At 40.4% G+C, this 15,923-nt stretch overlaps 1 protein-coding gene across 1 annotated transcript in view; it reads left to right on the top strand.

Annotated features, from left to right (window-relative positions):
* USP13 (ubiquitin specific peptidase 13) overlaps nt 1–15,923 on the top strand; it is a 139,401-nt gene that overhangs the window by 20,268 nt on the left and 103,210 nt on the right. The window contains exon 2 of the mRNA XM_027876176.1: nt 12,808–12,933. Coding sequence (XP_027731977.1) covers nt 12,808–12,933 — 126 coding nt within the window. The remainder of the gene's footprint in view (nt 1–12,807; nt 12,934–15,923) is intronic.

Raw genomic sequence — 15,923 nt, 5'->3', positions numbered from 1 at the left:
TTCAGGTCCTCCTGACTTCAGGGCTCGTGCTCTATCCACAACAGTCTTTTATTCTGCTAAGGCCTGAAGAGATTGGAATCTACCGGAGACTGGAAATTAGCAGTGTGATTGGGCAGGAAAGGTAGATTTGAAATTCATCAGCATAGAGGTGGTAATTAAATCCCTAGGAGCTGATGAGATCACCAAGTGAAGTAGTATATAAGAAGAAGAGAAGAAGACCCAGGACAGAAAGGTGTGATCTGGAAAAGGATCTAGCAAAATAGACAGAGAAGGAGTGGTCAGAGAGATAAGAGGAAAACTGGAAGGGGAGTGGTATCCCCAAAAATTAGAGAGAAGAGAGTACCAAGGATGAGATGGTGATCAACAGTGTTAAAGGCTTCAGGGAGGTCAAGGAGAATGAGCATTGAGAAGAGCTCATTGGATTTGGCAACTAGGAGATCATTAGTAACTTTGGAGAGAATAGTTTTGGTGGAATGATAAAAATCAGAAGCTGGATTGTAAGGGGTTAAGAAGAGAGTGAGAGAAGAGAAAGTGGAGTCAGCTATTGTTGATGGCCTTTTCAAAGAATTTAACTACAAAGGGCAGAAGAGATTTAGGATGATCAGTCACTGTGTGTTGATCAGAGTTTGGATATCTTTCAGTGTTATTTTCCTTTACATTACATGGTCTTTGTGGAAATTGTTTTATTGGTTCTGCTTACTTCACTCTGCATCACTTCATGCAAACCTTCCTGAGTTTCTCGAATGCTTCCTATTTATTGTTTCTTATGCTACATTTCAATTCCATTAATATAGCAACATGTTCAGCCATTCTCCAATCGATAAGTACCCACTTGTCTTCCAGTTCTTTGCTACCACAAAAAGAACAGCTATAAATATTTTCATACAAATTATCTTCCCTGTGTCTTTGATGTCCTTGGGATATGTGCCCAGTTGTGGTATCTCTGGGTCAAAGGGCTGCACTTACTTTACATACAGTTGGGAAATGAAAATAAAACACATGTCTCTCCTTGGGGTTATATGACAGATAATTTCCCTCTTCCTTCCTCAGTTACTTTACACACAGCGTAAGTAGGTTAAAATGAACTAGCTGATGAGTTGACCACTTGGGTTGAGGTGATGGTGGCCTTTGTTTCATTGTTAACCAGTTGGCAGCTTGGAGGGTAATCCTTGAAAAAAAGAATAGAAAGTCATGGAGGTCATCCTCTTCTGTCTCCTTGTTCTAACCAGAACAGGGTTCATGAACAGATAGAATGAAAGGCAGGGTCAATGGAAAGGGCCCTGGAATTATGTTTAGGAGTCATTGACATTTTTTCTAGCTTTGCTACTGACTAGATTATGACTGGTCAATTCCTTTAACCTTTGGATAACTCAACTCCCCATTTGAAAGGGATGAATATATTCCTCTTTATAGCTCTGAACTTGGTGATTTCTCTGTAGAGTTTTAAGTGATCATTGAGACTAGCTTTATTGTGTATTCCTGTAAAGGAGTATTCATTCATTCATTCATTCATTCATTCATTCATTCAATCATGTGCTCTCCTTCCCTGAAATACCTTATTATATGCTTGTATATTCGTATTCTATATAAGATTAAAAGCACTTAGCTTGGCATATAGTAGGTGCTTAATAAATGATTGTTTCCTTCTTCTTCTTCTTCTTTTTTTCAGCCAAAGGCAAGGGTTATTAAAGATCCGCCATATTGGCCAGACTCTTAGGAATCTGAGAGTCTGTGAGGTATTGGCTAGATTTTAAGAATCTAAGCCTGTTCCCTTCTTCTTTCCTGATATATGCACATGTCTGCCCTGATAGTCTGAATAGAATGTAAGCTATTGGAAGGTACGGACTATTAGCACCTAGCACAATGTCCTACAGGTAGTAAGTGCCTAATAAATGCTTATTGTATTATTGATCAATTCATATAATATGTAGTTATTAAATTCTTATTTTGTGCAAAGTAGCAGCCATGGCATAATGCAGGGGTTCTTAATTTTGAGGAGTCCCTGGGCTCCTTGGCAGTATGCTATGTGCTATTAGGATCCCCATTTTACAGCTGAGGAAACTGCAGAGGTGAAATGGCTTTCCTAGGGTCGCACAGCAAGCAAGTGCCTGAGTTGGATTTGAACTCAGGTCCTCCTGACTCTAGGCCTCGTGCTTTGTCTACTTTGCCACTAGTTAAGAAAGTATTTAGGAAAGATAATAGTTCTGTTTTGAATAAGTCAATTTTGATATGCCTACAGGAGCTTTGGGTTGGAGATGTCTAGCAGTTGGTGATGAAGGACTGGAGTGTTGAGAAATCTCCATATGTGTCCGTTTTAAAACCTTGCTAGTACAATTTAAATCTTTGGAAAAGACTTGTTTTGGGGTAGGGTATAATGAGAGGAAGGATACCAAGAGTACCAGTGAGGGCTTTGTAATAGTCACCAGAAGGTTGTGCAGAGAGGCCAGGGCTTTGCATGAGGGGCCTTGAACTTGGATAGCAGCTATGTCACATGCCCTCTCTGAACCTCAGTTTCCTCATCTGTAAAATGAGAGTGCTGTACTTGATCATAAATCTAGAGATGGAAGGGCCTTTTGAGGTCATATAATCCAATTTCTTCATTTTAAAATTGAGTTTAAGGTCCCACAGGTGGTAAGGGACAAAGTCTGGATTTGAACCTAGGTCTTCTGACTCCAACTACAGCCCTCTTTCCATGCTGCCTCTCAGTTTCCACCTGGAGAGGGACCCCTGAGGGTAAGTAGTCCAATTGATTCATTTCACAGATGAAGAAACTGAGGCCAAGAGGTTACTATTCAAAATCCACAATTCTAAGAATTGTAGTGCACCAGGTGACAGGATGTTATTTTATCTTTGAGGCAGATAAAGATTTTTGACAAGGGGATGGAGAAGTTCTGGCCTGCACTTCAGGAAGATTATTTGGAAGCTATATGGGGGAGGGCAGAGAGGGGTGAGTCATAGAGGGGAGGGACTTGGAAGCAGGAAAACCAGTTAGGAGGTGGGATTTGGTGCTTAAAGCTGCCTAGCTCATTGGATTTTTTTTTTTGTCCCGAAGGCTAGCTTCTTTAAGGCATAGTGGATAAAGTGCCGGGCCTTTCAAATCTAGCCTCAGGTTCTCACTGGCTGTGTGACCCCAGAAAGTCACTTAACTTCTGTCTACTCAGTTTCCTCAGCTGAAAAAGGGGGATAATAATTGTACTTACCTCCCCGGGTTGTAGCTGGAGAAGGAAATGGCAAACCATGCCAATATCTTTGCCAAGAAAACCCCAAATGGGGTCACAAAGAGTCAGATATGATTGAAATCACCGAACACAACAACTCAGGGTTGTTGTGAGGATTGCAAGAAGTCCTTAGAATAGTGCCTGGCACATAGTAGGTACCATATCATATAAATGCTTATTCTCTTCTCATTCCCCTAAAGGAGAAAAAATGCTATGAAATACTACATTCCTTCTATATTTCTTTTTTTTTTCCCTTTTGCAAGAGAGGGGCAGTGTGGTGCAGTGGATAGAAGATTGGTTTTGCATTCTGGCAGACCTGGGTTCAGGACTTTGCTCTGATGTTCTTTAGTCTCTCATGTGACCAACTCTCTACCACTTAAAGTTTCAGATAAGTTGCCACACTGTCTCTGTGGAGGCCTTTTTCACTCAGGGAGTTCCCAATGCTGATAAAGTCTAAAGTTAGAAACCAAAAGAAAGTGACCTTGTTCTCCTGGGGAGCAGGAGGGGCAGGGGTAGGTCAGTATCTAATTCTGACTAAAAATCGACATGTTGGGCCTTTTTGCCTGGCCCAAGTCACATTTCTCTTTGCAGAGATGTCTTTACCGTGACAGTTGTCACCTAGCAACAGTGCTTCCCTCTTTGTGTGGTACTGCCTCACTCCCTCTCCCCTCCTTGCCCTCTGCTTGACTTCTGGTCTCTAGGAACACAGAACCTTAAACAAGGTTCTTCAAATACCTAGCGACTGACAATGCCTTGTATTTTTATTTAAAGGGAATGCCCACTTGTTGCATTTAAACAGGATGTGACCTTGACCTTTATGATTCTTGCAGTAGGAGACTGGTTTTTTTTTGTTAAGGGGACAAATATATTTTGTAAAAGCAGGGACTCTCATGTTCAGGTCACTTCTGAATAGATATATCTCTAGTTAGAGGTTGTGTAGTGCAAAGAGTGTTGGATCTGGAATTAGCAGAGACTTGGGTTCTGTTCCAGTATCTGACACTCATTTTGTCATGTATGTGACCCTGAGACTTTGTTAGCCTCTGTTTCCTACTCTGCAAAGTGAGGAAAATATGTTATAATGCTCACCTAATTGTATTATTATAAGGATCTAATCCAACAAGCATTTGTTAGGTGCTTACTGTGTGTAGGGCATGCAAGAAAAAATGAAAACAGTCCCTGCCCTCCAGGAGCTTACATTCTGTTAGGGGATGTAATACGTCCACAGACAAATATGTACACAGGAAGGGGCTAGACTGGAAGGGATCTTTGAGATCATCTACTCTTTTGTGCTACTGATGAAGAAATCAAGGATTAAAGAGTTGAAGTGACTTGTCCAAGGTCACACAAAGCCGATATTTGAACCTGATTTTAAACTCATTTTTTATTTTATTTTCAGCTCCAAATTCTCTCCCTGCCTCGTACCCCTGTGAGAAAACAAGAAAAAAATCCTTTGTAAACATGTAGAGTCAAGCAAACCATATTCCCAAATTAGCTGTGTCCAAAAAAACTATCCCTCAATTTACTGAATCCCTCACCTCTCTATATGGAGATAGGCAGCATGTTTCATTGTGAATCCTCCGGAGTTGTGATTGGTTACTGTGTTGATCAGACCTCCTAAGTTTTTCAAAATTGTTTGTCTTTACAATATCATTGTTATTGTATACATTGTTCTCCTGGTTCTGCCCACTTCACTCTGCATCAGTTCATGCCCAGGTTTTTCTGAAACCATCCCCTTCATACTTTTTAATAGGAATTTTTATACAATAAGGGAATATTATTCCATCACATTCATTTATCTTAACTTGTTCAGCCATTCCTCAATTGATGGGCATTCCCTCATTTTCCTATTCCTTGCCATCACAAAAAGAACTATAAATATTTTTGTACATATGGTCCTCCTCTTTCTTTGATCTCTTTGAGGTATAGACTTCGTAGTGTTATCGTTGGGTCAAAGGGTATGCGCAGTTTGATAGCTTTTTAGACCTAGTTACAAACTGCTTTTCAGAATGGCGGGACAAATTCACTGCTTCACCATTAAGGTACCAGCTCTCCCATGGCCCCGCCGGCATTTGTCATTTTCCCTTTTTATCAACTTGGCCAGTCGAATGGGTGTGAGGTGGCACTTTAGAGTTATTTTAATTTACATTTTTCTAGTTATTAGTGATTTAGAACATTTTTAAAAATATGACTTTTGATAGCTTGGGTTTCTTCCTTTCTTCCTTCATATCTTTGACCATTTGTCAATTGGAGAATGGCTCTTTTTGAGATTTGAACCAAGGTCTTCTGATTCCAAATTCAGTCCTTTTCTCAGCAATCCCAGTTGATGAGCTAACATTTATAAAAGGGAAATGTATGGTAGTGAGAGAAGATGGGCTTGTCACCTAGTGAGGGTGAGGGATGACTGTTGATTAGCTCAAGTATTCCGCAGGTGCCCCGCTGGTCTCAGGAGAAATCAAGGGAGGCTTCCAGCAAGTTGAGCTTATGGGAGGATATGACAAGAATCTCACAGGATGGGCTCTGATCTACATCCCGAAATAAACAAATGAATGTAAAAACATTTACTAAGTGCTTATTATGTGCCAAACCCTGTGTTAAGTACTGGGAATGCAAAGAGAAAAAAAACAACAACCCTTGTTCTTAAGGATCTCACATTCCAATAGGGGGAGACAATTTATATAGGAGTTCCAGTTGTAGGGTAGTTGGAAAGCCTCCATGATTCTTAGGGTTCAGTGGCAAAAACATTGATGATTCCTCTTCTTTAATGTCAGTCCTGTTGATAAAACCATAACTCTTCAGAGAACCATGTGACAAGGACAGTGGTAGGGAGGACTTTCTTTTCTGAGTCTTTTTTGACTGGCTGCTGCAGAGGAGACTGGATAGCTCCTACTGAGTGTGTGTGTGTGTGTGTGTGTGTGTGTGTGTGATATTTGTGCCAGGATCGCTCCCCTGCACTGTGCCTGAAAGGCCTCAGCTGGCTGATTGTTGGGGGGTAGGGGGGATGACACTGCTGTTGTATTTTTTGCTCTATGTTTTATGCATGTAAAGTGTTTTGTAAAACTTAGAGTCTTCTCCTTTTACATACATATGAATGCACATATATGTGTGTGTACACATATAAATATATATAAATAAATATACACGTGTGCATACTTTGTGTATACACGCAAACATGCACACACACTACATATATATTAAGGATCTATGACGACATTGGGTAGAGATAGAGAGCAGGCCTTTGAATCAGGAAGATTTGGGTTCGGTTCCCACATATGGTACATCCTGGCCATGTGACCCTGGGCCAGTTATCTCTCAATGCCCCAGACACTGACCGGTGCTGACCAGCTTTGGTAGGGGCAACTTCCTTAACTGGGTGTTGCCTAAACCAATGAAATCACTGGTCAAATTCCCATCCCCCTTTTGCATATTAAAGCTAGTCCCTCTCGACCTTGGTACCTTTTGGCTCTACTCTTTTCATCTTACTGGGGCTTGGTTCACAAAAGAGCTGATATTAGCATCAGATGATAGCATTTTGGGCTATGGAAAGTCACATCACCCTGATTCTGTTTTCTCTCTCTCTCTCTTTTTTTTTTTGGCAATTGGGGTTAAGTGACTTGCCCAGGGTCACACAGCTAATAAGTGTCTGAGGCCAGATTTGAACTCAGGTCCTCCTGACTCCAGGGTTGGTGCTCTATCTACTATGCCACTTAGCTGCCCCCTGTTTCCTCATCTTTAAAATGGGAACAATAGTTGCAGTTGACATGTATAAAGGGTTTTGCAAGCCTTAAAGCACTGTAGAGATGCTGGCTGCTGCTGGCTGCCGCCACCACCATCTAACACTTGTTAGGTTGTGAGGAAATGACTTTGTAGAACCGTCAAGTGTTATAGAAATGTGAGTGATCATTCAGTCAATCAAACAGTTATGACGGTTAAGTGCCAGGCATGATGATGGGCATGAGAGATTCAGAGACTAAAGCACAACTGTCCTCAGGGAACTTATGTTTTTTCTGGAGGGAAACAGTTTGTATACAGACACGTAAAGGGAGAAACACGTCATGGTAATTTCTGGGGTTTGTGAGGTAGCCTCTGGTCCAGGAAGACCTGAATTCAAATCCTGCCTCTGACATATACTTGCTATGTGACCCTGGACAAGTCCCCTATCCTATCCCAGAAGGTGCTACCCTTTACTGGTGGAGGGAGTTTCCTCATCCAGGAGTGCCCTCTACAAATGAGGCCACAGGTCCGGTCCTGAGCCTTCTACTTACTTGTTAGACTCTGAGGTCTTTGAGAGTAGATGGTACAGTAGAATGTTGGATTTGGAGTCAAGAAGACCTGAGTTTAAAACCTTCCTTATGACTGTGTGATCCTGGGCAATTCACTTACCCCCTGTTTGCCTCAGTTTCCTCTTGTGTAAAATGGGGATAATAATAGCATCTACCTCTTAGGGGTGTTGTGAGGATAAAATGAGGTCATATTTGTAAAATATATACTTAAAATTCCATCTAAATGCTAGATATTATTATTAGGGATGGTATCCTTTGTGTTTGCATCCCCAACATCGAGCGTGGTAACTGGCATACAATAGGAGCTTAATAATTGTTGATTGATTACGCTGTCTTCTTGTTGCTTGGTATCTGTTTTTATAAAACAGTCTTCATCACAGCAGAGGATAAGATCCTGAGAACTTAAATTCTGGTTTTATTTAATCTGTATTACATCTTCCTCCCCCCACATTTCTTTATTGAATTATTCTTTTCTGATGGAAAAGAATGGAGTCATTGCTTTATCTGCTCATCTTTTTAAATAGCTCATAATGGTTTATTTTTTTCCCCTCAAGAACTCTGTCTCCGCAAAGGAACATAATTTTAATTTTTTCCAATTACGTAGAAATACACATATTTTTGAAGTTACTTCTCTGTTCCTGGAACCATTTAGTGTTCCAAGCAGAAACCTTTATAACATCTCCTAGGGGCAGCTAGGTGGCTCAGTGGATAGAGTGCCAGGCTGGAGTCAGGAAGACCTGAGTTAACATTTGACCTCAGACCCTTACTAGTCATGTGACCTTGGGCGAATCACTTAAATGCTGTTGCCTCAGTTTCCCCCTCTGTAAAATGGGATAAATAATAGCACCTATTTCCCAGGGTTGTTGTGAGAATCAGATGAAATAATAATTACTGAGCTCTTAGCCCAGTGTTTGGTGGATAGTTGGGTCTATGTAAATGTTAGCCATTATTATCCCAAGTCTCTTTTCAGATCTTGGCTCGGAGAAATGGACTTTTTGACTTGGTTGGGTATATCTGTACTGTTCAATGAACTATCTTGTTTGCTGTGAAGGCTTTATTACTCTGTTTGGTGTTTAAAAGCCTTCACAAGTTGGGATAAACCTGCTTTTCTAGACCCTCTGTGACTCACCTTCACCGGCTCTGTCTCCTTCACAAGCTGTCTCTCATCTCTGTGCCTTTGCCCAGAATGCCCTCCTCCGTCCTCACCGCAGCCTCTTCAACACTCAACTCATTACTCCCTCCCACAGGAAGCCTGTCCTGATCCTCCCTGGCTGCTAGTACCTCCCACAATCCTGACCATTACCTTGCATTTATACTTTATACATTTTATATATTATATGTATAGATGTTGGGTCCCCCGCTAGAATGTAAGCTCCTTGATGGCAGGAACTGTTTCATTTTAAAATTTGCCCCAGTGCCTAGCACAGAGTAGATGCTTAATAAAGGCTTGTTGACTGATATTTGTGGTGCTGTGGAATTAATTGTGCAATATATTCAAATAAAACATTCAGCGGGTTTTGCAGAGGCTGTGGTAATGGGGTGTTTTCTTTCGTAGGAAAGTGGGTAGGCCGTGGGTACTAAAGTGATTCCCTGTGTGTGGTGGACAAAGGCAAAGAAACTGAGATGGGGGAAGTGAGTAGGCCTGGGAGGAGAACCTAAGGTGGGGCCTAAACACATATCTTTGGATAGAAACAACAATAATAATGAAATGAATACCTGTAACAAAATCATATCTTTCTTTGTGTACTTGAGCCATAGGTCTCTCTCCATGCTCTGTCTACCAGTCTTTGAGAGTTCTACACTTTGGTTTAAAGAATCAACTGCATAAGGAAAGAATGGGAGCAGGGGTGCCTAAAGAAAATGAAAAAAGACCTGGGCGCCTTAGTGTGACCTTGGGCAACCTCATTTTGCCCTAGTTTCCTCAACTGTAAAATGGGAATAATCATAGCACTGACCTTGCATGGTTGTGAGTATCAAATGAGATATATTTGCAAAGGGCTTATCACATAGTAGGTACTCTATAAATTCTGGCTATCATTATTTTTATTATTATAGGAGACTTGGCGGGAGGGGATGGCTTTGAGTGTTTGAAGAGTGGTGACATGGAAGAACAACCATAGGATTATAGATTTAAAGGTTTGAAGGGACCTTAGACCTCACCTAGTCCAGCCCTCTTATTTTATTGTTATTATTATTATTATTATTATTATTATTATTATTATAGCCAATAATAATATTAATATCAACACTAAGCAATAGCTAGTATTTACGTAGCACCTTAAGGTTTGCAAAGTGCTCTCTGAATATTATCTCATTTGATCCTCACTGCAGCCCTGGGAGGTAGATGCTATTATTTTCCCCATTTTACAGGTGACAAGACTGAGGCTGAGAGAGGAAAAATGATTCACCCAGGGTTATATATAGGCAAAAGGCACAGCCAGGATTTGACTTGTTCCAGTTAGCTCCAGAGGGCCAAAGTAGGAGTCCAGGATAGAAGTTGCCAAAATATTTGAGATGTGACACCTTTATCTGAGAAACTGTCTATAAATATTTCCCCCCGCCCTCAATTTTCTGCTTTCCTTCTTATCTTGGCTACATTTGTTTTGTTGTACAAAATTTTTTAAATTTAATGTAATTGAAATTATCCATTGTACACCTCGCACTGTGCCCTATCTCTTTACTCATAAATTGTTCATCAATCCATAAGTCTGATAGATAATAAACGCCCTGTTCTTCGAATTTTCTTGTAATATACAGTAACAGAAATATTGCTTTAAGAACAACTTTGAGCAACTAAATCATTTAGACTATTATAAATACCTTAATGAATGACAAATGACCTATGAAGGAATAAGCTATCTGCATCCAGAAAAAGAACTGATAAATAGAAATATATGTAGAATGATTTTACTTACATACACACACACACACACACACACACACACACACACACACGCACACATTTGTGTCTAATGGTAGCCATCTCTATGGTAGGGAGAGGGGAAGGAAAAAAAAGGAAAAAAGTCACATGATAACTTTATTACATATTTAAAAGGAATAGTAAGTTGCACATAATAGATTTGAAGCTTCATGGATAATTATCTCTTTTTTCTTCTATTTTACTGTTATAGCTATGCTTGTTTTATTTCTTAAGATCAGAATAAAATAAATAATGAAAAAGAAGTGGCCAAAATGCAGATTTGATGTCAAGAGAAGCTGCTTCCTGATTAGATTTCTAGAAGCGAGAGGGGCACTGCCTTGGGAAATAGTGGGGCTCCCTGCTCATTTGAGGCTAGTTGACTGCTGGTCAGGGATGTGGTTGTGGGGATTTACTACAGGTAATCATAGCCCCAGAACCGGAAAGGACCTTGGCAGTTGTCCAGTTCAACCAACACCTTCATTTTACAGATGAGGAAACTGAGGTCGCAGAAGGTGAAATGATTGTCTTGTAATAAGTATGAGAGGTGGGTTTGAACCCCAGCCTTCTGGATTCAGAACTAGGGCTATTTCCACTGTACCAGGGGTATGTTGTTTTTTTTGACTCAGCTTTCTTCACTCTTCACCAGGCTGTTGTAGGAAGTCTCCTTATTCATCATTCTTCATGGCACAGTTATGGTCCATTACACCCATATGCCCTAATTTGTTAGGCCATTTGCCAATCTCAAAACAAACATCTTGTTCCCAGCTTTATCACAAAAATTCTATGGGTGTTTTTGTGCATATGGGTCTTTTCTTGTGGTCAAGATCCCCCTTGGGATGTAGTCCCAAGGCTGGAGGAATCTCTGAGTCAAAGGGTAGGAACAATGTATAACTCTTCTTGCATTAACTCCATATCATTTTCCAAAAGGACTGAATCAGTTTCAAGCTTTGCCATCCTGTCTTCCCGAAGCCTCTCCAACAGTGAGTTTTCCATCTTGGCTCAATAATTAGGAGGTGATGCATCAGGGATGTTTAAATCTTCTTTTATCTGATTATTAGTGACTCTGAACATTTTTTAGCTTGTTATTTGATAGTTTATATTTCTTACAAAACCTATTTCTTCATAACTTTTGACACCGACTCTCCATTTTGCTTGATTTATTTTTGAAAGCTTTATTGATGCATTTGATGTTATATTCCTTTTCTAGTATATTCATATACCATTTATTGAACCATTACTTATAACCCAGCAAGCACAACCAACCAACACAGTGACTATGCACTATATGTTGTATTTATGCTTTATGTACACACTATATGTAAAATAAACAGAAACAGGAATAATTCTATATTTCTATCAACACAAGCTTATATTTGTGTTAATTTGTAATAACAATATTTATAATATATTTATTTGTAATATTTGTAATAATGTTTATACTATATATTTATATATTTGCAATAATATATTGGTATTTATAAAAATAGAAGATATGTTGATATTTAAATAATTATATACACATATGGTGTATATATATATAGATACAGATATGTATGTGTATTTATATGTACATATATGTATATAATGTTGTCTTGCCCAATAGAGCGTAAACTCTTTGAGAGCAGGGATGATTTCATTTTTGTTTTTGTATCCTCGTCTTGGCCCTTAATAGATACATAACCGATGGCTGTTGATTGATGACTGGTTGACGGCAAATGCAGTATTCTGTAGCTGTAACTCCTTCCTGTGTACCATGAAGAAGGAAGAGTGTTTCATCATTTTTTTTTTCAGTTTTCTCTTTGGACTTTCCTGTAGCTGCTTTTGAAATACTTAATATTTCGTTAATCATAGAATAATAGATTTATAGCTTTAAGGGACCTTCAAGTTCATCTAATCTATTACCTCATTTTATATGTTAGGGAAAACAGACCTAGAAAAGTGAGGTGACTTGTCCAAGGTCATTCAGGGGCCAAGGTCACAGACATCCCATTTTAGAGGGTAAATAGATAAGTCTACAAAGAAAAGGATCAGTCACAGAAAAAAGAAAAAAAACAACTCAAAGCAGGAAAAAATAATTTTCAATTTCCTTGCTTGAATCATTTTTAATTTTGCTTCTAGTTGAGGGTAAACCTTTTTGGTGTCATGGACTTCTTTGGCAGTCTGGTGGCCTCCTCAGAAGAATATTTTTAAATGCATAAAATAAAATATAGAACATTACAAGGGAAACCAATTACATTGAAATGCAGTTATCAGAATATTAAAAGAAAAAGTTCAACTCTCTGAAGTCTGTTCTCAGAAACCTTGGGGTTCCATGGGCCCTAACTTCTAGGGTCCCTTGGTCTTTGCTCATTTGTCTAGATGAGTAAGTTGGCTTGTCTCTGTCTTTCAGATTTCAGAAGGAGGTCTCTACGTGTGCATGAATACGTTCCTGGCCTTTGGAAGGGAGCATGTAGAAAGGCACTATCGGAAAACTGGGCAGTGTGTGTACATGCATCTGAAAAGGCATATAAGAGAGGTAGGTGAGGGAAGACTTTTATTGGGTCTTGATGAACAAGGTGTGTTCATATGATTTCCATGGATGTTCTGACTCTTTTTGGCTAGTTCTAGATTATCTGGTTTGGGGAGACAAGGATAACTCTGGAAATGAAATCTGTTGATAATCCCAACTCTAGATTTCAGTCATTAATTTCACCCTCCCCTCCCTCTAAAGTTTTGCCTGGTGCTATTTGGTGCCCTTTTAGATCTGAGGATGGATTTGCTTACAAGCAATGAAATGTTCCAAAGCTGGATCACTGGAGATTTAAGGAAGAGACCCAAGGGCCTAAATAGTCCATAAGCTGAATGGACAGTTCTTTGAGGACTGAGAGTTGGCTGTATGGTAACATAATTTCCATTCACTAGAGCCCTGTCCCTTTAAAGCCCTCCTTTGAGGCCTCATTGTGGTGTGGAGACTGAGAGCTGAGACCTTTGTGATGTCCTGCCTCGTTCAAACAGCTTCAAGCACAAAGGCTTGAATGCCTGTCATCCCAGGACCAGCCTTGCTGAATTTGAGGAAGTTCATTCCCATGGTGGCCATAGGGTAGAGAGATTTTTGCCCATAACAACCTTCAAAACCCATCTGTTTAATGGTAGTAGGTTGTAATAATCAAAGGCCATTTCCCAGGGGAGGCAGCGAATATGCTTATTTACTCCTGAAGAGTTGAGGGAGTGGGGGAACGAAGAATCAGATAGATGAATGCTAACAATCCCTGACTCCAAATATAGTACTTGAAAGTTTGGAAGGTGCTTTATGTTAGTTATATCTGATGACCCTCTCTGCATCCCATTGAGATTTATTATTCTCATTTTTTCTGATAAGGAAACTGAGACTGGTGAAGTGACTTGCCCAACATCATGCAACTATTAAATGGCAAAGGTGGGATTTGAACTCAGGCCTTCCTGACTCTCAGGACCAGCACTCTACCCACTAGGCCACACTGCTTCATGGTTTATGCCACTTAGCAATATTAATAGTTAGGAGAGCAATATGTTTTGGATCGAAAGCAATGTGTTAGATAAACAATATGTTAGAAAACAAGTTTGGTTCTTTAGTGGAGGGTGGTGTGGAATCTTGGCTTGGGTCCATCTTGTTTATTGGGAACCTTTCCAGCAGTTGGAGAAAGCCATTCTGTCTTTGCCTGGGGGGAGGGAGCACCCTCACTGAGGCAATCTCTATTCTTTGAAATAGTAAAGTGAGAGAACCCCCTTGATATTTGTGAAGTTCAGATCTGGCATTTGTGTTTAGGTCAAGTAGACCAAAACATAAAAGTGAAAACATGTTAGAATCGTTGAATTTTTGCATTTTGGGAAGTTAGTGATTTATTCGAACTATCTTAGTTTTTATAAATGGAAGAAGTTAGTAAGGCTTAGTGATGTGGTCTCTGGTATACAACCTCTGGAACTCGTCTAGGTTGGAGCTTCAGTTTCTGCCCTTCTTGAGCGAGCAGCGTGCTGGGGTACGGCTCGATGGCACCTGGCTAGCCTGGCTGGTTGGCGAAGAACTTAGGGACATACTTTGGAATGGAGCCATTCACATTCTTCCTCTGAAAGCCAGTATTTGTGATTCAAGTTGGGGGTGGGGAGCTTTGTGTGGTGGGAAGCCTATGTACCACTCCCTTTCCAACAAAAAGGAGCTCTCCTTCTACAGTATTCTGAGGTCTGTGCCCTGGGTGGGGTGGCCACTCTGGACACCTGACTTGTGAGGAAGAGGCTGTAGACTTAAGAAGAGATTCTTTCAGCTGCTCCATCAGGGCAACAAGAGGCGGCTTGAGTGTCTCATCAGTCCAATCAATAACCATTTATTAAATGTCTCCTATTTGTCAGACACTGTGCTAGGCTCTTGGAATACAAACCCTAAAAGGAAATCTCTTGGTGTTTCCTAACAGATTGTAGAGAGGGAAATAAGCAAAGTGCTTTGATATCCAAGGTGGGATCAATACTATTGTATTGGAGGAGATGGGAATTTGGTCTGAATCTTTAGAAGGTCAGGCTTTTAAGCTAGGCAGGCCTGAAATTTCACATCCCTACACGTGGTTCAGTACAACAGGTGCCCACTGTGTGCCAGACAAAATGAGTGCAAAGGAAATGAAGCAGGCCCTACCATTGAGGAATTTAGGAACTGTAAAAGAATTATAAAGACAATAGTCAAACCCCAAAGGAATTAGTCCTTCCATGTCAAATAGTATAAAGCCAAAAGGGGGCTCGAGTCAAGTGAATGGAAAAAGAAAATTAATAACACTTCAGAAATGCCCAAGAGTGGAAGGACTGATTTTTGTTCCTTGGCCACTGGAAAGGAATACTAGACCATCAGAAAGATGCTAACGTCAAGTCCAAAATTTGCTCTTTTTTAATGTTTCTAGTAAGCAAAACATGTTGGGAATAAAATTTGTAGTAGTTTGAGCCAGAAACTAATCCGAATGTTGACTTCACCACCCTGCTCTTCATTGAAGGGTGTCCAGCAAAAACTTACTGGTCCTTTGTTGGTGATGTTGTCGAAGGATGTTTGTTTGGGTAGCAGCCAGACTGGATGGCCTCTAAAGTCCTTTCTATCTCCGAGAGGCCATGATTTGGGTTCCACGTGGGACCGAGCTGGAAGCCAAGAGAAATTTTCAAGCATAACAGTGGCGTGCTGGTCGGGTCCTGGATCCTAGGGGTCATCTTTCACGTTACTCTGTCTCTCTCCAAATGGAGAAATGCTGGCTGGCTGTGAACACCGGGGTAGTGAGTGATTGATTGATCAAAAGTCTGATGATAAAACTTCAGATGGAATCTTGGAAGATAGTACATAGGATAGAGTCACGAGTCAGACTGCGCCTATAAATGCAGAATTCATGGGACTCTGGGGGTAAACCCAGATGGCACCCTTGAACGCTACGGTCCTCCGAAGCCTGGAGGCCCATCAGCTAATTAAAGGGCATTTGGCGCCTAGAATGGTGCAGGAGGGGGAATGCTGATGCAATTATAGTT

The sequence above is a fragment of the Vombatus ursinus genome, unplaced genomic scaffold (genome assembly GCF_900497805.2).
Source record: "Vombatus ursinus unplaced genomic scaffold, bare-nosed wombat genome assembly UNPS02014810.1, whole genome shotgun sequence".
NCBI classification, from domain to species: domain Eukaryota; kingdom Metazoa; phylum Chordata; class Mammalia; order Diprotodontia; family Vombatidae; genus Vombatus; species Vombatus ursinus.
This window is presented reverse-complemented; position numbering and strand designations above follow the sequence as displayed.